The sequence below is a fragment of the Colius striatus genome, chromosome 6, assembly GCF_028858725.1.
Source record: "Colius striatus isolate bColStr4 chromosome 6, bColStr4.1.hap1, whole genome shotgun sequence".
NCBI classification, from domain to species: Eukaryota; Metazoa; Chordata; class Aves; order Coliiformes; family Coliidae; genus Colius; species Colius striatus.
In genome coordinates, this window is record NC_084764.1 from 3,549,214 (window position 1) to 3,574,308 (window position 25,095).

The window sequence follows — 25,095 nt, forward strand, 5'->3', positions numbered from 1 at the left end:
AGGACACCTTGCTGGCTCATGGTTAGTTTGCTGCTGTCAACCAGAGCTCTGGCCAGATTTCCTACATTTTACCTAACGTACAGAAGAACTTTGTCAGGGGGCAGACACGATCCTGCTGACAAACTTCTGAAGAAAGAGCTTGCCAGAGCCTCAGCCCTGCCAGCAATGTTTGGCTTTCCACTTGATCTTACATTGCAGACTTGGGGGAAAGGGTATTTTCATGTAATTTTAAAAAGACTCTTATTTATTACACCTTTCTTCACTAAAAGACACATTGCAGACAGAAAGTAACAGAAATTAATGATGTTAAATACCTGAGTTAAAAACATAAACAGTAAAGGAAAATAACTTAGCTCAAGACAAAATAAACACAAACATGTCAACTATGAAGGTATGTAACATAAATTAACACATCAAATGTGCTGGACAATACCACCACTGACACAGAGAGAAACCAGAAGGTGCAAAGTGGCTACAGAGGGTAAGCAGAGGAGCAGCTGCTCCTGTTGTGCAGGATGCTCACCCATTCTCACTAGTAAGGTCTCAAATGGCACCACTTAGCCTCAAACTCCTGCAGAGTGGGTCCCACTCCTCCTGTAACACTTGCCTGACAAGTTACCTGAGCTTCTCATCGTCACTGCTGACTGCAGGGAAGCTGAGCAACCATGGGTTAGGTTTCTGCATCTGAGACTGGTTTCCTCTCCTCCAGCTTTATCACTGTTCAGGCTGCAGTCCAATTAAAATCAGCATCATCTGTGCCCATTTTACTTTGTGGGGACCTCCTGTGCTTCCTAAGTGAGGCATTGCCCTATGCTTGGAAAATACCAGCACACCACTGTGTGTGACACAAACCAGGAGCTGACACAAGCCCTGTACTCTCCCACTCCCACGACAGCTTTGTAATGGTTGGAGCTCTCCTCTACCATCCCACTGGAACTGGGAGGAAGATCCTGTTCTGCTCTGGAGAAGTCTGGGCTCCTTGCATCTGACAACGTGCTCCAGCCAATTTTGGCATGAGTTGAAGCAGCTTAGAGACTACATAAATCTTACCACACTGTGGGAGGGCACTTCAGCCACAGCCCTGCCAGGTGGGTAACCTTGGGCTATGGATCCAGGGCCTGTCCTTCCCTTCAAAAAAACCCCAAAGTGGGAAGACAGAGGTGCAGATGGATCACTGCAAACAGTATTCAGTGGTGTAGCAGAATGTTTTTTTTCTAGCAACTGAAAAAGTGCCCTTGCTGGATGCTGCTGGTCTGGCTCTTGGGCAGGGTGTGATTCTGTCCCTTTGTGTGCAAGGGACTCTGTTTAACTGCCTTCAATGGGACTGGGAACCAGATATGTAAATACCTTGCAGTCAGAGGAAAAGTGAAACACCACTGAAATACTAAACCCCTCTGGAGTATCAGAATAAGCTTGGCTGAAATCACAGCAGGGTCTAAGCTTGCCTTCTCCCCAAACACTCCCCCCCTGCAAACACCTTGCTAAGGTCCTGATTTGGTATCTGCAGCTAGCAGCTAGACCTGCCTGCAGTGGGAAGATACTGAGTTTTATCTTCTAGACTTTGTGTGTGGCTGGAATAAAAGACAGTAAATGAATAGTAAATATGCTCTGAACTCCGTAAGACTGCCTTTCATCCAGAGGGATCCCAAAGCACTTCACAAACCATCCATGCAGGGATCACTCACCCACCGCCAGAAAGCAGCGACCTCAGGGGCAGAAGGCAGCTGCCATTCTGCACCAGCAGCTCTACATGGTGGTGTTTGTAAGAGAGGAAGTAAAGAATGACTTATCCACTCAAAATGAGGAATACTTATCCTTTAAAGGAGCCTCTGTATACAGAATAGACTATGCAGCACACGGGTAACATGCACAACCCACCGCTGATGAAACTGCCAGAGCTTTTCCGGGTGAGGCACAGGAACACACACGCTGGAGCAGGCAGCAACCAGTACATGCACTGTACAGGCCATGCACCCAGTCTTCTGCAGAGGGTAGGTACCAACACTGACTGGTTACTGCACACAAGAGAACAATCAGACAGGTTGCAAAGGTTGCCTGGATCCCCTCCCGCTTCGGGTACGTTCTGGCGCCTCCATCACCTATGTAACGCAAGTACCTTTTTCCCAGCAGAAGCCTGTGTTTGGTATCACTGGAGTAGTGGAGCAAAGACTTTGCTTCTAAGTAAAATATCTTCCAAAGATAAAAATAACCCTTTCCCCAGATCTTTTTTCAGTGCCAAATCTAAGAAACTTTGGCACCCATTCCTGTCTCTTCTCCTGGCTGTCTGTTCTGAGACCCACTTTATCGCCTTTTTATACCTTCCAGGTTTTACACCACCATACTCTACCCATAAGGACTTCAACCTTTGTCTTTATTATATTGCAGGTGATGAATGCTTTCCATGCCCTCAAATGCTGTTAGCTATTTATGCAAGCTGGTAGAGCCAGGGAAGTGAAAAAGTGGGAAAGCTGGTAAATATGTGACAGTTGTATGAAATGATCAAGGAACCGGTTAAAAAGAGAGTCCTGATGATATCAGGCAGCAGCTCTTTCCTCCAGCCTTATGCTTTCTTCACCATGTTCATGGTTAGTATTTGTAATACATCACAGTGACACACAGCCTTGCCAAATATCACACAGTTCACCTGAGAAAGATAAGATCCCATCAACACATTTCTCGTGTGTGACACCACACTCATGAATTAAGCACAGAACCAGGACAGTTGAGTGTGGCTTCAGCAGACAAACCAAGAGGATATAAAAACCAGGACAAGGCAGTAGCAGGGCCCAAGGGATGAAGCTGAGGATTAGGAAGATGGGAAAGCATCAGCAGGGAAGAACAAGGGTAATGACAGAGAGCTGGAAGAGAAGATTGCTGACAGCATCTGGGAAGGGACAGCCAGGCAGGCAGGGCACACACTAAGGCTCTCATAGCTGTATAATGAGGATTAATAGATACACATGGAACTGAAACAAAATGAAGGACTTTGGGTTTCACTGGGTCCTGAATTGGGATGCACTTACAGTCCTGAGCCAAGGTTAGTTCAGTACAAATTAGCCAAAAGGTACTAGAAAGGTAAAGCAGAGGAAGAGTTCCCATGAAAACGCCACTTTGCATTGAGAGGAGGAGGAGAAGGGTGTTTTAGGCTCCAGGCAGAAGGCATCCCAGCCACTGAGCATGACAACTACATCCACTACAAACCCACCCTGCTGCTGCTGCTCACAGGAAGACTACAGCAGCTACTGCTTCCCAGCTTCTGCCTACTGCAGCTCTGTGTCTGCCTCCTATGGTTAATGAAGCCAGGCCAGTCTGTCGATTCGCTTATTCACCTGTGCCTGGGAACTGAGACAATGTTCAGTCTTCATCGACTTGCTGTCCTCTACACAGTGTTCCATCCATTACATCCAGGATTCTTTAAAGAAAGCTCATCAGAAAAACTTTTCTCCTCACAGCCTTAATCTACAGGCTACCTCCCACACAGCTGCACCACAGAGCCCTCTTCCTTCACCTTATTCTCTCTCTGCACCAAGCTGAATTCACCACTGGGTAAAGCTGCTTCATACCTGACCCCTTGATACTTGTCACACCACATTTCTTCTCTGTATCTGGTGTCTTCTGTTATGATGACATTGAAATAAATCTCCTGAGTCTTTTTATGTCTCACTGCATACATTTCCTCCAGAACTTAACAGGGGGGCTCCCTTTCCTGTTAAGTTCACAGACTGTAAGGATGAAAGAGAAAATCCAGCCTGTAGCTTACCATGGGCAAGCATCACACCTCCACATACACTGTGCTGGGCCACTACAGCTTGAGGAAGAAGGCAGAGAAAAGAAAACACAGTGGAAAGGATTTCCCACAGACTCCAATATCCATCCAGTGTCTGGCATTTGCATGTTTGTCCCCTCACCCCAAGCTCCAATCCTGCACAGCACTCTTTGGGTGAGGCTGCTGTGGTCTGGCCTGGAGCTGCCAGGCTTGGCCACTGCCTGTGCTGAGTTTCACAAGGGGTTCTGACCAGCAAATGCCTCTCGCTTCTCCCAGGTTGTGCAACTCTCCTCCCTGTGCTCAGGCAGTGGAAGTGACACACAACAAACAGCTTCTTGACCTTCTTTAGGCAAAAAGAGCTTTTTCAGTCCAGTAACGACTGACAGTGTGTCACGTCAGTCGGCTCAGACAGAAGCAAGATTCAGACAGAAGGAAGATTCTGAATAAGCAACAGATCACTGGTCTGGCCACTCTCTTGTTCTTTAAAGCACCAAAGACTGAGAACTCTGATCTCCTCAAAAGCTCTATATGCTTGTGCCTTTTGTTCATGAAGAAATGTGAGCTGTGAAGAAAACACAGAGCTCTTCTCAGCACTGGGTCACCACCTCGGTACTGAGCTGGAAACTTTAACATCACTTTTCTTACAGGAGGAATTATTTCATTGGAATACAGTAATTTTAGGACAAGTTTGAATTCAACTCCAAGAGTACCACAGCCTGGGTTTCCCTTTTGAAGGTACTTGCCAAGGCTGATGTCCATAGGCTTAGTACCAGGCATTGCTGGAGTAAGCATCGCTGCTTTTAGAGATGATACTCAAAATGCCACAAGATGCAACAAAGGAACTCCCTCCTGTTCCTCTTTGTTAAATATAAATGACCAGCAGCACAAGCTAGCCACAGACTTGGTGGCTTCCTTTGCAAGACAAAAGCAGCAGTGGTTTCCCTAAATGTACTTATTAAAATAGATTTCACTTCTAGTCTTGGCCCTGAAGGATCATCTCATCTTATAAGAACTAAGCTTCTGTCTATCTGGTTATTAAATCATTTCTAAAGCAGATGGGAAACTACAGTGGTTTAAACAGCTAGGCTGAGACTGTGTGGCTAAAAATAGTATAGCAGGCTCCTTTTAATTAGCAAGATGATCAAAGATGACAGAAGAGAGAGATGTAGATGTATGGATTTGTGTGTATATGTCTTTAAAATTAAGTTATTACCTCAGTCCCAGGTATTATTTATAACATATATGATACATGATGTCTGATTTTTATGATGCCATTTATCTTCACTTGGGAGAGAAGACAGGCCAACTCTGCTTTCATAATGTCAATCCTTGCTGTATTCAAAAGGAAAACTGTAATAAGATAAACCTGCCACCATGTGAAGTGCCATCATTTTTTAAATGAGCTGGATTAGTAAGTGCTCCCATGCAATACACTGTCAGGTCTGCAGCTCCCTGAGATCAACCCTGCCCCAGGGCTCCCATGGAGAGCAGAGACGAGACTATAGCTGCGATTTCATGGCCTGGCAGCCAGGCATAGGGTTGAAAGGGTCCAGAACCACAATGTCTATCCACTCTACTCATGCATTTTTGACGACTCTTCAAAACTTGAACAGAGGAGAAAGGAAATCTGCCACCCCTTTGCTGTAGCAGTGCTGGGCGATGCGTGCCCTGCAGTGATCTGCTCCAGGATGCAGGCACAGCTCTTTGGTGTTCACCAAGTGACTGAGGACTGTGATGTTTGGTCCTGGGACCACAGAAGCTGCAGCCTTCAGGCAGGAAAGCTGAGGAGGCTGAGGCTGCACAGTATGTTGGGCACTGGGTCACAGAGATGGCTCCTTGCTCCAAGGGGAACACAGACACGGAGGTATTGCAAACTCTGCCCTTCACTACGGGAGGATCTGCCCAGCAGCAGGCACAGCCTCCTTCTTGGCCACTGCACAAAGGCATCAGCTGATACTTTGAAAAGACCTGAAAAGGTGAACCATCAGCCCAGTGAAAATTCTCCTGCTATCAGTGTCCTGCCTAGTGCAGATCAGGTAACACCTGGCTTCCAGAAACATCTGGTGCAAAAACCTGCTGCATTCACTTGCCATGAGCTGCCTTCTCCTGGTCAAAAGCACCAAGCCAAGGAAGATCAGTCTTCCAGGAACTGAGGAGTGGTATGAAAACAAAAATCTGTCAGCCCCTGTTCTTTCTTTTTCCCTATTGATGCCCCTGAAGGTGCCAAACCTCTGGCTGGCTATTGGGGCTCCATGGTGTCCTTCTAAAGGATGCCAGATGGTCTGGGGTTAAATTCTGCCTCCTGGGTTGTGACTCTGAGACGAGCAGGAGCCCTCTGAGACTTCTACTCACCTCAAGTGGACTCCAAAGCCAAGCTGTACAGCTTCCCACTCTGTAAAGGTCAATAATTTGGAAGCACTGAAGCATTTTTTTTCTGAGGAAGGGTTTAACCCAAGTAAGAGACAAAAACCCTGCTAGAAACAAGTCTTTGCAACAGAAACCACCCTTGTAAGTAGAGCATCATGAGCAAGGAAAGTGTCATGAACCTCCACACTCCTCCTCTGGCCCTAAGCCACCAATGCTGTTAGTGGATCCAGGCTGCCTAAATTTGAATGCAGTAGTGCAAAACAAAACTGTAATATCATTAGGTGAACATATATTTCTGTCCCAACTGAAAAGTTCTAGCAGATTTTAAACAACAATAACCACTTGATTTCAAGGAACTGAGCCAAAAAGGGTTTGAGGGAGGTTCTCAGGAGGCCTGAGGTGCCAGAGTACTACAGGAAACAATAACTGATTGATGCTCAGAGAGAAATTTGCTCTGTATTTAAAATCACATTGTAAATATTCTTATGACCTTACTAACAGTCATGAGGTGGCCAGAAAGAGCAAACACAGCCAGGCTGCTTTATTCCCCACTCTAAGTGTCCTTGAACCATTCCTCACCTGACAATTTTCCTGATGTTTGTGCTAAATGACCTTGAAATCCACATGTAAATCTTGAAATTCAAACACAATTTGCCTTAAAATGAACATTTTTTAATCCAAAACCAAAGTGCTGGAGTTTTGCCCCAAGTTTTGCATTATGTTTCTAGCCCCCCCACCCTTGGTGGGGGTCTCAGGGAGAGTGGGAAGGCCACGGGGCACATCTGGCTGGGTGCTGCAGTGGTAAGGCCCAGCCTTCAAGGACATCAATTCAATAATCTCCCAAAATGCTGGTGGCTCACATGCCACAGCCAAATCTGAGACAAACCCTGGGGGTTTGCTGTGCCCTCCCAGTGCCAAACAGAGCAGCACAGGCTGGAGGTGGCCCATGTCTACAGGCAGTTTCTAGTAGAGCCAGTCTGGGAGCAGCTATTTCGTCTCAGCAACGCCTCCTTAAGGCAAATAAACTTCTAGCCCTGGTTGTTTTGGATGTTCCTCTTAGAGCCATTGCTGGAAATGTGACCTATTATCCTGCTTATAAAATAGGCTGAGGGCTTACCCCCTGAAGAGAGCCAAGCACCAGGGCTTTGTTCCAGCCAAGCCTAAGCATATGCTTAACTTCAGCACGCCTGTGCAGGGTCGGCTGGAATATGTGCTCACGTAATGAGCAATCACTAAAGCACAGTGGAGCTCTGGGAATGAGGGCTGCTGTGTTGCTCCAGCCCTACACAGGCAGGGAACTGCAGTGCAATTTGGAGAAGTAGAGCATGCAGAATTAACTTTGTCTTAATTTAGTCCCCTGAGTACGCCATAAAGTCACAGCTTTGGTAACGCTGTCCTCCGAGGGCACGGCGACACGCCAACGTAGGGACTGTTTTCTCAGCTGATGGGAGTGACAAACTGCCATAATGCAGAGTATAAAAAATTCAGGCCCTTCCTAGTTGTGGTGGCTACCAGGTCATCAGAGGATGACATTTTGTGTCTGTGTTCAGGAGAAAGATGAAAGACAATGTTTGCTACGTGCTAGCCAGTACAGAGAAAACGAACTAAAGCATCAAGCAATCTACAACAATTTTCTTCACAGGTACTTCGATTATCATTCTACCATCCCAAACTGAGCCTGTTGAGTTATCTTTCAAATCAAATGCAGGGGAAAATTCCACCTTTAGCTGTGTTATTATAAAGCCAGCCAGTCTAGTAAAGTGAGGGTTACTCTTCCAGGTTATTTGGCAAATCTGGGAGCAGAATTTACCACCCAGCATAAACATTTCTGCATAGTTTGTTTTAAAGAAGAGGAAAAAAAACCCACCCTTGCCTATTCCTCTTTTTGGCAGACTCTTAGAGAGTAGTAAATATGCAGATGGGCATAGTGATATATTTTGTATCAACATCTTTTCAACGTGTGCATATGCATTAGCTATATAAATCCATACCCCAGGAAGTCTGGCAGTGGATCCACTCCAAAGCTCTCAGAAAGAACCCCTCGAAGCTTATTTGCTCTGGGACAGCTCACACTTACCTGGGCAGTTTCCCCCTTTTCTCTCTGTGTGTACAAATGCTTTAAATTCATATGCCATGTGTATATATAAACATACATACATACACACACAAATGCAAGCATAGGTGCTGTATATACACAGTCCAATGCCTTCATGACAAAGCTGTTATAAAGTCATAACAAGGCCTATGAACTTTCTATGAAGTACTGTTCTGTGCAGCGGCTTCTGTGGGAACCAACTGCTCAATGACTCTCTGCTGTCCCAGCATCACCTCACAAGTAACGATGGGTGACACGCAAAGCCCACAGCAGGATGCCAAAGCCATATGACTGAGCAAGTCAAAGTATACTTGATACTGAGCCATACAAGAGTAATTCCCCACTGACACACTTGCTGCACCTTCAGCTCTGGCCTTGGGCTTGCCCTGTGCCACCCCATGCACACAGCCTGACCCACTCTATGCTGCTTAACATCCCGGCTCCTCTGCCCCACTTGCAGCATCTGCCTGGGGCTCTGCCCCCTCTCCCTGCTCTTCCCTTTCTCTAGAAAATCTGCTGCACACACACATCCCTAAAAGCAAGTGGGATGAGCAAGTCTTAGCCAAGGTCTGGGGTCCTGCCCTGGGAGCTGGAGAGTAGCAGCCCTGGCTGGTGCCAACACTGCCTTATGCTGCAGCATCCCTTCCCAGCTGGACCAGCTTCCTACACTTAGAATGACTCACTGGAGGCTGGAGCCTGGCGAAGGATGAGAGAGGAGAGGACATCTGCCCACTTTCATTGAGATGCCACCATCCCTTTATCTAAAAGGTTTAACAGTGTTGTGTTTCTTGCTGTTACTGTGCTCCTTTTCCTGTCTGGGTATCACAAAGGAGTCAAAGGGCACCACCCATCAGATTTCCGTGAGCAGTGACAGACAAGGGCAATGGAGGAAGGAGCTGCAGTGCTGTGGGTGGATATGTATGTGGATATACACTGAGCATCACTAACCATGCACTGTATAACCATATGGATGCTGTTGCAATGCTGCTATGAGAACCACGCTCTTCTGCTTCACTGCTCAAGGAAAAGCCACAACAAATACCATAGTGGGAACATGGCAAAAAGACAAGCTTCTGTTTCATCCATTTTGCTGTTTGATGATAAGCTAGAATGAGCATTATGGAATTCTGCTTCCTGCCCCCTCCCCCTGCCCCCTCTTCTTTACAGCTACTATGCAGATGAGCTACAGTCTTAAAAGAGAAGCTGTGAAGATGCTGGCTGCAAAAATGAAGGATGGAAATAAAAAGTCAAGCATCCATATCTACCCCCCCAGCCAACACTCAAAAGGGAAGTTCTGAGGAAAGGAAGGAAAAAGAAAGGAAAGGAAAAGGAACTTACCACGCTGCGAGTGAACTTTTCTAGAGAAGTTCTACGACCTTGCTCATTCTCTGGCTTAACAGGGGGAAAAGTGGGGAGAAAAAAAACAAACACAGAAAAAAAAAAACCCCTTCAGCTTTTTCAAACATGCAGTTTTTCAAAAGAGCAGCAAAATATAAGGCAGCAGCAAGGGGAAAAAAAACCCAGTTGTTTAAAAAATGTCAAAAGCGAAAATCAATGTTTGCACCAGCAAACACAAGAAACCAAAAGCCCTTAAAGAATAAGAGACATCACTGTTTTTACTCTGGGAGAATGTCACCTTTTCTCCTGTGAGTTTTTTTTGAATGGTTCAAACAGGCCTGTGCATTGCTGTGTCTCACAGCTATTGGCATTGATTTCTTGCTCATTGGATTTTCTTTCTGTGGCTGCTTGAGCTGGGACCTCTGCTTCTGGTTAACATCTGCCAAACAGCTGATCGAGGCTCCCCTCTACTTGCTTAGAGAGAGATGAAAAAAATACCCTTGGTAACTTTTACAGTGTGTGTGAGTGAATACAGCACTGGAAGAAAACCACCACAGAACTCACTGCCAGGGAACCTACCCCCTTACCCTCTGGATAAATAGAGGAGGGTAGGTTCCCACTAAGTTTGCCCACATCAAACCACAAGACAGGGTATGTATGTCAGTGCAAGGCCAAGGAAAGATACAGGGAGACTGATATTCTTGTGTCTGGAGTACAAGACTATTCATATACAAGAAGACAATTGAGCTTTGCTGTGAGAAGACAAGCGTGTGCATCATGGCTTTATTATCTGAGAGGGGGTTGCTCGCTGCAGCGCTTCATTCATTTGGCACAAGGGACATCTAATTGTCACTAACAAGGAAGCACTAAATAATTTATTGGCATGTTTGCTGGAATATCTAAGAGAGAAAAAAAATTGTTATGGAGAAGACTAGACCCAAATAACATGAAAGAAAGCTCATTGTAGTCAGAAAGCTGTGGGCACTGCTGATTTCCAGAAGAGAAACCGATTTTAGTGTGGTGAGCCAGTGAAATGGGGGTGAAATGAAATTGCAGGGAAGGGGACAGGGAGCTAAATACAAGGGAAAGTAATGATGGTGCATGACACTGTGCTGGAAACAAGTGCTGTATTGGAGGTACTCCTCAGAGGTGATATCGTGCCATATCATCTGCCAGAGATTCAGCTGCAGTAACAACCCCCAGGACAAAGCATCGGTGCAAAAAACCAGTTAGAGAGAGAAGATGTAAGGAAGCCAAAAGCACATCAGATAAAATGGATGAGAACTTGTGGAGGTGAGTCTAGGCAAAGCCTTTTGATTCTTCTGCACAGTCATCAGGGCTGCCACAGCTCTCTGATGTCTACAAGGTTAGTCTGGAGCATCACAGGCAGAGATGGGGGCTGATTCTCCCTGCTGCATTGCCAGAGATGAGACCAGAACATAAGGCCCTTTGAAGACAAGCAACAGTCTTTGTCTAAAAGGTAAGAGACAAGCAACCTCCTCACTTAGAACCATTTGAGGAAGCCACACCATCAGCTCTGATGTCCCAAAAGTGGTATCAAAAGTGAAAGATACATCATTTTAGGTGATACTGAGGATGGGGCCAAGGCCTTGGAGCATGTACCAAGCAACAAAGGGCTTCCTGGTTGGCAGGGAGACAGTAACACCCAGTCCAACACTGCCCAAAGGAGCATTTGACATGCACTATAACCTAAGGGTTAGTTGTCTCTCCCTGCATGTGAGAGAACAGGAAAGGAGAAAGAAACGTCAGCCTCTCTCTTCTGCTCAACGTCACAGCAGCACAAGTGCTCAGAGCACAGATCCCCTCCCTGAAGGAGCCCCAGAGGAGTCCCCACACAGTGAGGGGACAGAGAGAGGCTGCAGGAGTCCCACTGAGCAGGGCTGAGGGCAGCCGGGCACAGCCACGCACAGGCTCTGCGCTGGGGAGGCAACAGCAACGGCAGCCGAAGTCAAAGCACGACTTCACCCAGGAGAGGAAATACCAAGAGAAAACACAGAGCATTCTGCAAGGCTGCCTAGAGGGGTGAGGCACTCAGAGCCTGCAGGTGGGCTGGAAAATCAACTGCACTGTAAAGTGAAGCTTTGGCAAGCACTGGGAGCAGAGAGAGAGAGACAGCTCCTGAAAACTGGCCGCATCGTGTCCCTGCACTTGCTCTCTAAATTTACTGGTTTTGCTACCAGCAAGGAAAGCAGGCTGGAGGGGGGGGTCTCCAAAGATGATGAGCAGCACCTTGTGAGGTGCTGAGAGCTTGTCTGGCACAGGGGAGTCACACACAAGGCTGTTTCTCTACCACAGCTGAAGATGTGTGTGCACCATCCGTGTCCTGCGGAAGCATCCTGCAAGCACAGACCATGGCAGCCCTGCATGTTTGGCACAGGGATGGCAGGCTGGGTACGTGGCAAGCTCATCCCCATAGCATCCAGCTCTGAGTCAAAGCATGACATTTGCTAGTAAAATAAAAAGCAGCTGAGGCAGGCTGGCTGCAGAGCAGTTTTAATGGCAGCGGGTGCTGGCTGTACGGCTCTGAGGCTCGCCTACGGACCATGTGGCTGGTAGCCCAGTGTGGAGGTCTGGAGGCTGCCTTGCACAGCAGAGGAAGGAAATGGAAAAATAACAAAGTGAAGGGGAAAAAGGACAAAAAAAAGAAGGAGCAAATCAGACCCTTTTCAGTCCTGTGATCAGCTGCAGGGTGCTAGGCATGGAGCATCCGAGGAGACTGCGGCCCCCGGAGCACCGCAGCAGCGTTTGCACAAACACACACCACAGGGGCAAAGGGCAAAGGCAGAGAAACACATGTGCATGCCACATCAAGTAGTCCTCCTAGGGGCAAAAAAGGCTGTCTTTGCCAGGAAATGCAACAACACACTCTGCCAGCTAATGGCAAAGGACGTGTGCATTTGGATAAAGCATGGAACAACCACTCCCTGCTGCAGATGAAAGCCTCCCAGCCCAGGTAGGTGCAGAAAAATAGATCTCACCACTTGGGAGCCAGTCACTAATTACTGACTGGCTCCTCCAAATTTCCCTCTTTTTTTAATGATTCATTATTTACCTAGTCATCCCAATTTTAAGTTCCTTTGTGTAGATTCTGTTGGCACAGAGCAGCGTAAGCAGAGAAGAAAACTTATGGAAGCCAGCTGACATTGATTATTAAAAGTAATTATGACAAAATTGCTCAGAATCTTTACAAGTCTCAAGCCAAGTGCTGCCACTGAATCAAACTGGTGATGTGTGCCCTGATGGTCCCTTCCCCTGGTGTGCTGCAGCCGCAGGGACACTTCCCGGGATGCTCCTCTGCCCACGGGCAAGGGTGGATGGTGGGAAATCACCCTATGCCAGGCTGCCCTCAACACTGGGGCCATGACAGCTCAGCTGCCTCTTCAGCTGGCACTCAGGTGCCTGCTAACATTGAAATGCCCACCAGTGTAATCGTTTCACCTTTACAGGGAGTAATGGAAAGTGCCTCAAGGTCTCTTCTGATCTTTTCTTAGACTCACAGAACGGTGGGGGTTGGAAGGGAGCTCCAGAGCCCATCCAGCCCAAGCCCCTGCTAAAGCAGGTTCCCCTCCAGCAGGTCACACAGGAGCGTGTCCAGGTGGGTTTGGAAACCTCCAGAGCAGGAGCCTCCACACCCTCCCTGGGCAGCCTGGGCCAGGGCTCCCTCACCTCATCAACAAAGAAGTTTTTCCTTACATTTAAGTGGAACTTTTTGTGTTCCAGTTCATGTCCGTCACCCCTTGTCCTGTCACTGGACACTACAGAAAAAGATGTTGCCCCATCCTCCCATTTGCCCTATAGATACTTAGAAGTGTTGATGAGGTTTCCCTCTCAGTCTCCTTTTCTCCAGCCTAAACAACCCGTTCCTACAGCCTTTCCTCGTCAGAGAGACACTCCCGTCCCCTCAGCATCTTGGTGGCCCTGTGCTGGCCTCTCTCTAGGAGTTCTCTATCACACTTGAGCTGAAGAGCCCAGAACTAGGCACAGGACTCCAGATGAAGCCTCACCAGGGCAGAAGAACCTCCCTCAACCTGCTGCCCACGCTCTTCTTAACATGGTTAGTTTGTTAGCAACCAGCACTCCCAGGTCCCTCTCCTGGAGCTGCTCTCCAGCAGGTCACCCCCAGCCTGTCCTGCTGTATGGGGTTGCAGGACTCTGCAATTTCCTCTTTTCCTCAAAAATAACTAGCAGGGCATGTATCTGGCTGCTCCTTCAACAAAGCTCCTGAGCATCTCCATCCCCCTCCACGGTACGATAACTAATTGCACTGTTCTCTCCCCAGGAAATAAACCCCTGCTCTGCAGCCAAGAGTCAGCCAGCCTCAAGCGAGGAGGTTTGTCACGGCACCCGTTCTGACACGAGGCTCGCTGACATCCAGGTGATGTTGTGGAGCTACACAAATAAAACATGTGAGTGGGTCATGGATCCCACCAGCATCCAGCCCTTGGCCACTGAGCTTTCAGTAGCCCCTTGATCTCGACCTGCTGCAGGGGGAAGGCTGGGCATGGAGGCACAGAGACTGAATGGGGTCAGGTGTACAGCCCCTCCTCCTGAGGACAAGGCTTTGCCCTTGCTCCTCTTTCTTCTCATGAAATGCTACAGGCCTGGGGAAGAGTGGCTGGAAAGCTGTCCAGTGCAAAAGGAGCTTGGGGTGTTGACAAACAATGACTGAACATCCTGTGTGACCCGATCTAGGTTGACCTGCTTCTGCAGGGGGGTTGGACTGGATGATCTCTAAAGGTCCCTTCCAATCCCTGCCATTCTATGATTCTGTGAGGCAGCATTGTGCCCAGGTGGCCAAGCAGGCCAAGGGCACCCTGACTTGGGTCAGACACAGTGTGGCAGCAGGGCCAGGGCAGGGATTGTCTCTCTGTACTCGGTGCTGGTGAGGTTGCACCTTGAGTGCTATGTCCCCAGCCCTGGAGCTACTGCAAAGCCGTGGAGCTGAGGTGCTGAGGACCATGGGTTAGTGTTGGGCTTGGCAGGGTGAGGGGAATGGCTGGACTTGTTCATGTCAAAGGTCTTTTCCAACCAAAATGGTTCTATGATTCCCCAGCCTGGGAGGGGAGGAGGACTTCTGTGTGAGGCAGGGAGCTACATCCAGCTTTCCCCCTCTGCATCTCGCTGCTTCTAGCACACCCTTGCTGGAGGCCAACCTCATGTTCCCTGCTGAGCACCATGAATCTGCAGGACTCAGGCCAATAATACTGTGGTTATTGGTAATAATGGCTCTGGGAAGAATGGAGAAAAAAAACCCTCCTAAAATACATAAACAAAGTATGTATGCCTGGTCTGCATGCAGTCTATGTCCACTGTGGTGTGAACAATATGTTCCTTTTATCCTCCCCAGCCCCCCTCATAATTCTGTCATTGTATATCAGCCCAAACCCATAAATTATCCTCCCTCCCCTCCATCACTGCACTCCCACAGCAGCAAGGGGAAGCTCCTCCATCTGTGGCTATTGTATGGTGTGGAAAACTCTTCAAACTCACAGTATCTTACAGATCTGAATCATGTCATGCATGATTTGAGGCACCATTCAAGCCTTGCCACCTCTCCACTGAGCAGGTTGCTATTATTATCCCTTCAAAGAAGATCTGAGGCAGGGAAAGTTGAACTTTCTTTTGCCCAAGGTCACACAAGAAAGTAAGTGAGGGAATCAGGAGAAGTGCGTGGATTTTGTGGATCTGTGTGGATTCTGGAGGAGGAAAGATCCCAAGTAACATAAACTTATCTACAGAATACTAAGGTGTGAATCAAGCCATAGAGACATTGCTTTGCTTTGTGCAAGCAGCTCTCTCAGCCCAAGCCCATTGTGCTGTGCTTCTGACAGAACTTACTTTGAGAGAGGCTTTGCCATATTGGTGTGGTAAAGAAGTCACATTAGGATAATGCCTTTGGGGCAAGACATACTCATGCTCCAGAGAGATGTACTCACCAAGTCTTAAACAACTGCAGTGAATTCCCACTCACACCAGCGAATCCAGGACTTGGTATGCAGGCTCTAAACCAAATCCTCCATCCACATCCTCTGAATGTGCCACTGGAGTTCTCTTTTCCTTCCCTCTGCTCTCCAGCTATTTCAAGGCATTTTGAAGGGATGCTTTGCTCTGTTTACTCACATCCCTACAGCTCTTTCTAAATACAAACCCACCTTGATTCTTATTTTCATGGCTGTGTTAACATGACACCAAAACCTGCTCCTCCAGCAGTTTGTCATGCTTGACACATCCAGGGCTTGATCTGACAACAAATAAGGACTGCAAAAATTACTCAAATCAGCCCATGTCTGGTTTAAATGGGCTCAGCTGGGAGGAGAAAACTCTCCTGCTTTCAAGCACATGAACCCTCACACGTTCAGTGGAGGTTTGGGGATGAGGGGAACCATAAGCTGACAGGGGAAGATGGCAAAGGTTTGTATGATTTACACCTTCTGAGGACTTTTACCTTGAGCCTTCTTCTTTCCCCACAGAATTCCTCTGGATTCTACACCAGCTCTAAAGCTTTCAAAACACAGCACTGGTTTGTGTTGGCTCAAACCAGACATTTTGAAACAAAAAGGAGGACTGCTGCCCTCCATTACCTTCCCCTAATCCACCTGCCAGTAGTCTCAGGCACATCAGACAGAAAAGGTTTGTCTCCTTTTGTCACCATAGGCATGCTTTTAGGGAACACAGTCACAATCAGGACATAAATACCACTGGGATTTCACTGTATTGTGCTGATGCGATGTAATTTGGCAGCACACAGAGAATGCAGCAGAAAACCAGCAGGGAAGATGGTGATGGGAAACCACACACTCGGGCTGCAGGAGGCAGGAGTCAGATTGTGCACAGTCCTGGAAGCCAAATGTAAATGGGACACGTACACTCCCCACATGCACACACATGGGCATAAGTCAGGAGGTGCAGGAAGCAATTCAACACAGCCACAAATGCAGGGATCAGTAGCTTACCTCCCAGCCTCCTCAGAAAGAGGGAACACTTGGACAGGAGCTGCTGTAATTCTATGTAACTACTCCTTTGCTACCCTAAACTGGGGGTTCCTGGCAGAAACATGGTGCTGGCAGAAACATGCAGACACCAAAAAGGCAAAGAAGAACCCAACCCAGTTCTCCTGTGGGACGAAGTGGCTGAAATTCTTGATTACTGCATGGGTTGTAATTATTTCTCATCTCTGAGGAAAAGGACACAGCTCTAGGGAGCAAAAAGCAGGGGAAAGGGACCACAGGAATCACTGCACAAGGGTGAGGGTAAGGTAAGGCATCCAAAGGGATGAGGTAAAAACCAGACTGGGGAAAATTTGCACCAGCAATGGTTAGAGTGATGGGTTCTGCTTATCATACTAGACACCATCTTTGTCATGATGAAGAGGTGACACATTTTCAATTGCCTACATTGAGTTTGGGAGACAGCTGTGCAAGACAAACACTGTTCCATATTGTTTTGACCTTGGGTCACCAGGTTTTCCCCAAAACACACGTTGAGGCTGTGCATAAGGATGCCATACCCTGTGCCCTCAGCGAAGCAAACTAAAGTGCTCGTTCCTTTCTTAAACAAAGGAGCAAAAAAGAAGAGAGAAAAACCCCCCAAAAAATAAAAAAAAGGAAACAATATTTTTCATTTTCACACTAGCAGCAAGCAGCAGGCAAGAATCAAGAGGTGCTAAGAGATGCAAGCACGTCCTTTCCAACAGATACCTTCTTCTTGGCCAGCAGTAAGTCCTGGTAAGCGCTGGAACGGAGGAAGCGCGCGTAGCTGTCACTCTTCATCAGCTTGTAAATGTGCTCCTGTGGGATGGGAGGAAATGAGAGACAGAGAATTGTTATCAAACCTCATTTAGACATCACAGGGATTGAAAGCAGAGCGAATTAGAAGGAAGGGAGACCGATCAAAGTTCTAATTACGTCTGCTGTTATTGATTATCTGTGCTGGAGGGTTGTCCTGGGGCAGGACCCTGTTGGGTCTGAGGCTGTATGAGCACAAAAGAAAGAGATGGCTCTCACCCCAAAGGCTGGCACACATTATTCAGTAATCAGGGTTATTCTGCAAAGACTGCAACTCTCTGAAGTCCCCAGATTATAAGCAGGTGCCCAGCCATGCGACCTGATCTAGGTGAACCTGCGTCTGCAGTGGGGTTGGACTAGATATCTCTAAAGATCCCTTCCAACCCCTATCATTCCATGATTCTATGTCTCAAGAAGTAAGAAATAAACAGCAGAAATTGTCTCACAGATTAGGTTTCATTTTACCACTCATAGATACTTGAGCTATCATCCAGCACTCCCTTTCTCTTCACAGAGGGCGACTGATACTTGGACACATCTCCACTTTCATCAAGACACACACCTAAAGCAAGCCAACCTTTTAAAGTCCTGTAAAAGCCTGTATCTCTGGTGACTATGGAGGGAGGTTACACAACTAACTCAGATGTGGATGGCTACATCATTTGTATAAACCTATGTCTGGTGAATCCCACCTATAGGGCCTTTTTTCCACCCAGCAGATCAAACTACTGTTACCAGTTTGCTCTGAGAGCTGTGCTCCCAAACTTACAAAGCCATGTTTTACTGCAGCAGAACTTAATGCCTCCCCTCTTCCAATTTTCTTGCTTAGTTTTACTTTCCTGCTGAGTATCTCTTAACACAGTCAGCTCTTCTTCTCCTAATTATCCCTGGATTTGTAACAGATATTATCCCAAATGCCAAGAAAATCAAATCAAAATACTTTGACCAAATAAAGACTGAGAGACCACACTAAAGGAACTCGAGAGAAAAACAGGCACCCTGGACATTTCTCTTAGACTTTGCCCAAGGAAGCACTTTTATAGAGTTAATGAGCAATTTTATCTATACTGATTCATACTACGTGAAATATTCTCTCCTGCCCTAAAGCCATGTACATGAAACTTTAGAAGAGCCAAAGCAGCCTGAAGTTGCACAGCTTATTTCACGGTGTTAACAAGCCAAGCAGAATTCCCCTATCTCCCCCATCATGGGTAATTAGTGATGACCTGTCTATACACAGAAGAACTGCTTAATTCAGCTTTCTTGCACTATTCCGTGTAGTCCTAAGAGGGGCATAACTGCCACTGGTTTTCCTATGACACAGCAGAAATGTATCCTTTAAGCTACAACCTGGTGTGGAAGAATTTTTCCTGGCTAATTTCCATCCTTGCTTTTTAGCCCTGACAAATCCTCATTCGTGCAGCACTAGCTGGCTGAGGGACAGCACGAGATTTTGCAGTGGAAACGCTCGTATAAAGCCATTTAGCAACTGCCACCTTTCCCTGCTGCAGAAAAGCACAAGGGAGGGCATAGCTGCATAATTCTTACCTACAGCATTGCCACAAGGTTTCACATCCAGCTGTGGGACATTTGTTCTACTTGATCAGGGCAGAATGAGCCAAGTGTACACCAAGACGAGGGAAAATCATACACATCATGGATGTGGTTGTCAAAAGGTTTCTGTTTCTCTGCTGTGAATAAGGATTTTCAACACCAACTCTCTCTCAAACACTTCAAGTAGCAGAAAGTCAGGATCCAGTTGATTTAAACCCAATCATATTGCAACCAGTTCACTTGTACTGTTACCTCATCAGGTTCCTGTGTGCCCTATTCTAGGTGGCCCTGCTCTGGCAGGGGAGTTGCACTGGATGATCTCTCGAGGTCTCTTCCAACCCTTAAGATTCTGTGATACTCTACTTCCTCCTAATGAGTTCTTTATAATTAGCTGGGAAAAAAGCCCCCAGGTAATAATGACATACCTAACTATATACCTACTAGTCTTTTTCCTTCCTCTTGCAGGATCATGAGGAGACTGATGAGTAAGCAGGGCAGACACCTTGCAGCCCATCAACAGTAAAGGGCTGGAGGGGTCTCCAGAGGCTCCCTGCTCTTCATGGTTCTCCCTTGCAGCACCCAGTACATGATGGGTGCTGGTGGGAGGAGGTGCTGAGGTGGGCAGGAAGGTGCTGTGGGGCTGACTGTAAGATGGTGGGTGAGAGGGGTATTTTGATTAACATTTTCATAGCTGTGATTAGGTGTTTTTTCACTGCCTTCAGATTCTAAATGGTTTCTTTCCCTGTGGCCAGACAACTAGGTCTGCTCTGAGAAACAATTACAACACTTTTGGAAAAGAACATTCAGTTTTCCTTGCTGCACAGAGAGATCACATGAAGTGTTTGCAGGCACAGGAGAACACACCAGGCTGGCCATACAACCTGCCAGTGACAACTATCACTCTCACTCATGTCAAGATGACTTCACGTGTTTGACCTTAAAACAGTTTGACCTGAAACTCAATAACTGGCTGTGGGAAAGGGGGGAAAAATTACTTCAATCCTAAGATGAAATAAACCACAAGCCAACTTCTTAACTGAAGCACTTCACTATTGCACACCCACAGCCCAACTGCCACAGCGGTTAGCTAATTGATACGAAGCATCTCCTCTGCTTTTCACATCGTGGAATCACTGAGCAGCAACACTGCTACCTTTCAGCTGCTCACCAAAGGTATAATCAAACAGGGAATAACTGTTCCTGGGCTTTGAATGCTAATGAAGAAAGAAGGCTGGGAATAGGGGAAAGAAGGGCCATGCATACCTTCTGCAGCAAATTTCACTGCTTAATTGCAAGAATTCAAAGAGCTTGCTTTGAAGGAGCTCTGGACTGGAGGCAGGAACGATGCACTCATCATTTATTTTACAGCATCGTATCTCTGAAGCACCTGCTGGAAGTCTGAGCCAGTTGCTCAGGTCAGCAAAGCCTGCCTTCCAATTTGCAACAGTACAGGACAGCTTCCATTACTGCAGCCAAACTCCCTGCTGAGACTGCACCATGAAGGCCTCCTGCTAAAGTTGTGGCTGCAGTGTGTGCTCAGCCCAGTTACACAACAAATCAAGCTGCAGGACAGGAAACAGCAGTAGCCAGGACATTTGTTTTCATCTTTACCCTACTCTGGTCTTTACCACTAAGCTCTACTTTCTGCTACACTTTCTAGAACCTGTAACTTTCTAGGGAGAATTTACAGCTAGTGTTTAGCAGCTCCTCATTTCACAAATACATTGAAAGCTATTGGAGGTGTAGCAACTGAGCATTTGCTTCTGCAGAAGCCTGAGCAACAAGCACATCAACAGAAGTGAGTGCAGAGGTTTAGCTGCTCCGTGCAACATGTGTGAATTGCCTTTTCCCCTTCTATTACGGACTTTTAACTCACTTGGGATCACTGCAATCCACTGATCTTTCACTTTCTTATTTTACCAAGCAGCTGCTTTTGTTCTTGCTCTTTATCCCTGGTGGCAGTGAGGGAACACAATCTCACCAAAGACTGAAACCTCCAACTGCAGCCAGCATTCTGGCCAGAATTATCACTGCAACATTTCTTTGCAAGTGCCACATGAAGTTTCTGTGCCACATCTGCACAGCAGCAGGTGGACTACATCATCTAAGCAGTGTAGCGTTGCTGGGTACCACTTCCCAAGCAGGGCTTTGACTCCCAGCTCCCTGCTCTAGATTTAGGACAGGGATTGTTTAGGGAGTCACAATGCAAACTCAAGAAAAGGTAAAACAATTATCTGACAAAACTGCCCAAAGACTTCTGAAGAGAGTCCAGTGGAAGGCTACAAAAATGATGAGGAGACTGGAGCACCTCTCACAGGGAAAGAGAATCTAGTGACAGGACAAGAGGCACAAGTTGGAACACAGCAAGTGCCATTGGAACATGAGAAGAAACTTCTTTGGCCTTCAGGTGAGGGAGCCCTATCACAGGCTGCCCAGGGAGGGTGTGGAGGCTCTTTCTCTAGAGGTTTCCAATCTTTGTGACCTGATGGAAGGGAACCTGCTTTAGCAGGGGGGTTGGACTGGCTGAGCTGCAGAGCTCCTTTCTAATCCTGATGATTCTGTGATCTATCAAACCATTAAACAAGGGAGCATCATGCTTCTAAAGCTTGACAGAAAGCAGGAAAAATAAGGAAAAAAAGTCTTTTGAGCTTTGGCCAGGAGCTGACAGGCATCACACGTCCCACTGGTCTCTCCCACTGCCTTGCCAGCTCTCTCTGAGCACTGAGCCACCATCTCAGGCCACTGCACTGACAGCTGCTAGTGGAGACAGGGACTGACCTGAGATGTGTGAGCAAGCCTTGGCGAGCTGCCTTTTTAAGCTGACTGGTCACTTAGTCCCTCACATAGCGTGCAGTTGATGAGTGCTGGCTGTACTGATGCTCCCCTGTGAGGATAGATGCACATTTGGAAATGTCAGTCTAACAGGGAGGGCGACACAACAACCTGCCTTTGTAATTACAGTGGATTTCATCTCCAAGGAGCAAACCAATTTCCCTACAAGACTCCTGCAAGCAGAGTGGGTTTGCTGTGGGAAGAACTATGCAGCAGTCACAGAATCTTAAGGGTTGGAAGGGACCTGAAAAGCTCATCCAGTGCAACCAGAGCAGGACCACCTAGAGTAGGTCACACAGGAACTCAGCCAGCTGGGTTTGAATGTCTCCAGAGAAGGAGACTCCACAGCCCATCTGGGCAGCCCCTGCCAGTGCTCCCTCACGTGAACAGCAAAGATGTTTTTCCTTGTGTTTCTTTGGAACCTCTTCTGTTCCAGCTTGTACCCATTGCCCCTTGTCCTGTCATTGGCCATCACTGAGCACAGCCTGGCTCCAGCCTCCTCACACCTACCCTTGATGTATTTGTAAACATTCATGAGGTCACCTCTCAGTCTCCTCCAGGTTAAAGAGCCCCAGCTCCCTCAGCCTTTTGTCACAAGGGAGATGCTCCACTCCATCACCTTTGTAGCCCTGTGCTGAACTCTCTCCAGCAGCTCCCTGTGCTTCTGGAACTGAAGAGCCCAGAACCGGACACAATATTCCAGATGTGGTCTCACAAGGGCAGACAGAGGAGGAGGAGAACCTCTCTCACCCCCTGCCCACAGCCCTTCTCATCCACCCCAGGATGCCATTGGCCTTCTTGGCCACGAGGGCACATTGCTGGCTCATGCTCACCCTGCTGTTCACAGGACTCCTATCCAGCTCCACTGAGCATCCGCTCTGTACCTTGGCTTGTGTCATGAGATTTATACTGCAGACAGCATAACCATTCCATTTGCATTTGCCATTGCATGATATAAAAGAGAACAATCAGTAAATTTTAAAGGAGGAAATGCTGTCACTTCTGTGACTTAGAAAACAAAGGAACCAGCCAGGTAAATCACCAAAAAAAGAGAGAATCTTCTGTAGAGTTACATGATATCAAGAGGAAATCCCACCCTTGACAGCTGACAGCTTAAGTGCAAGGAAATAAACCCTGATAAGGTTCAGCATCTCTCGGCTGTTTTGCTTCCACAAGCTCTATCTTTGGAAAGAGATGAAGGACAAGCTCTGTAAATTTTCTTGACAAGAGGGGAAAGGGGGAGGAAAAGAAAAAAAACCCTCAGTAAGTTTGCAATCCAGAAGGGAACGTGGGAGGTGGCTGAGATAGCAAAACTGTCTCCAAGCTGCACCTGCTTCAAATCAATGTGCTGCAATGTGATCTCAGGTCTCTCTCCCTCACCACAGACAAAGCACAGTGACCCTGAGGAGGGCATGGGTGGGCAGCCAAGCAGGACCTGGGGAACATCCCAAGAATTGGTTGGGAAAACACCTGAATGATTAAAAAATTAGTAACAACACCTGATTTGCACAAAGCACCTGACAGACCTCAGCAATTCTCTATTAAGAACGTTTCTCTTCAGCAGAAAATCATGGTTCTGCCCTTGGAATCGTGTGTATGAGAAGAGAGGAGTATTAATGGTCAAACATCCCACCTGTAGCTCACCCACTGTGGTATTTTGTGACAGACTTGAGACTTTTTGGGGCTTATGAAGGCCACGCACAATGTTCTCATGACCTTTGAACACCAGTTAGATTCCAGAAAGCCTTTCAATTTCAACTTGTTAATAGAAAGTTTTCCCTGTTTGGGCCTAAACACAGCCCAAAGCTGTATTTAAGCTTTAGATGACTTGGGGAATAGGAGGAAATTGCAAATTCTTTGTTTGTTTCAAGCACAAATTTCCCATTTAGCACATTTTTAGCCACTCCAGGGGCTTATGCTAAGGCTAGATAGCTGTTGAGATTCACATGAGCCCCAAGAGCTCACTTTGCCCCTTGTAAACTTGTCACAAACCTCTTTGCTGTAGCTATTCCACTAACACATTTTTGTTTTAGACCATCCTTTCACCCCCACCACCAACACCTGGTATTAAACCAAGGAGAGCTGATTTGAAGACCCTTTTTTGCATTGCAAGCATACAAACACCAGCAGCTGCCCCTCTGGTCAACTGCAAGAGAGATTTGCAGAATGTCAGACAAATCCATTAGAAGAAAAGCCCACAAGCAACATAAAGCAGTAGATTAAACAACTAAATAAACAACAGCAAACTGCAATGAATGTTAATGTTTGTTCTACCTGTGTGCTGGGCACAGAGGAAGAATTTACTGCAGATTCACTCATGAAAGAGCAGTGTCACAGTGAATGCCTTCCAGCCTTTGCTGGAGGGATGGTAACAGCCCGGGGTTGGCTTTGGGGAGAGCTGTCTCTATAGCACAAAGGGGATGTGGGAAGGAGAAAGCAAGGAAATGCTTTTCTGAGCACATGGTGTGTGGCTGCTGCACCTTCCAATTAGACTTGGCAGCAGCCTAATGCCTTTCTGTCAGCACCTCTACTCTGCAGGGTGGCAGAGGAGGTGAGGTTAACCCCTGCACCAGCATGCACACATGCTGCAGTCAGCAAAACCAGCTCTCCAGGGGCTGTTGGAGATGCATTCTCCTCACTCTGTTGTCCTCTTCCCAGCCCATCCTCTGGAATCCTGCCTCACTGGTGGGACCCTCTACCATATCACCACCAGGATCTTCCAAAAAGCCAAAGAAATGAAAGGAGATCTACCTCTCTTTAGCAGTTGCTTGTGTCACTACCGAATGCAACAGTTTTCTGGAGCAATTACGCTCAATTGCCGTTCATTCTAACTGATGGTGCTGAAATGTACTCTGGAGAAAAGCAGGAAAAAATGCTGCCTCAGCTCTGGAAGCTGAAGTGGTTGGTAGCAGGCCTGGTTGAGATGAGGCAAGAAAAGACTTTCCCTCTCACCCTGACTGAACCTGATGGGAAAACACCAATGTGTGTGCACAGGAGGGGAGGCAGAGAAATGGGGGTTTTATTCCAATTCCCCTTAATGTCTCCAAATCCCCACTAAGAATGCCTGTGGATCTGCTTATTCTGGTCCCTGCATTTAGGATTTTCCTCTTCTCCAAAATGCTGTACTACTGCATACAAAAATATCTGCATGTGTTAACCAGGATGAGCCCCATCCCTGCAGCCTGCCTGGTACCTGGCAGCACGGCCTTCTAGGAGGGCGAGGGCTAAGGGGGTGCTCTGGCTGCTGTGGGAGTGTTGGGCTTCCCCTGATTTATAGTTTGGAAAAAGAACATTTCAAGTTGGCAAATGGCACGTAAGGGTCTTGGCCTGAGCATGAA

The 25,095-nt window shown here is 47.2% G+C and overlaps 1 protein-coding gene across 1 annotated transcript in view; it reads right to left on the reverse strand.

The window, feature by feature from the left end:
* Positions 1 to 9,419: 9,419 nt before the first annotated feature.
* RGS6 (regulator of G protein signaling 6) overlaps positions 9,420 to 25,095 on the reverse strand; it is a 198,078-nt gene continuing 182,402 nt past the window's right edge. Inside the window, exons 15-17 of the mRNA XM_061998135.1 lie at positions 17,285 to 17,374; positions 9,567 to 9,620; positions 9,420 to 9,446 (exon numbers count right to left, since the gene is read on the reverse strand). Coding sequence (XP_061854119.1) covers positions 9,420 to 9,446; positions 9,567 to 9,620; positions 17,285 to 17,374 — 171 coding nt within the window. The remainder of the gene's footprint in view (positions 9,447 to 9,566; positions 9,621 to 17,284; positions 17,375 to 25,095) is intronic.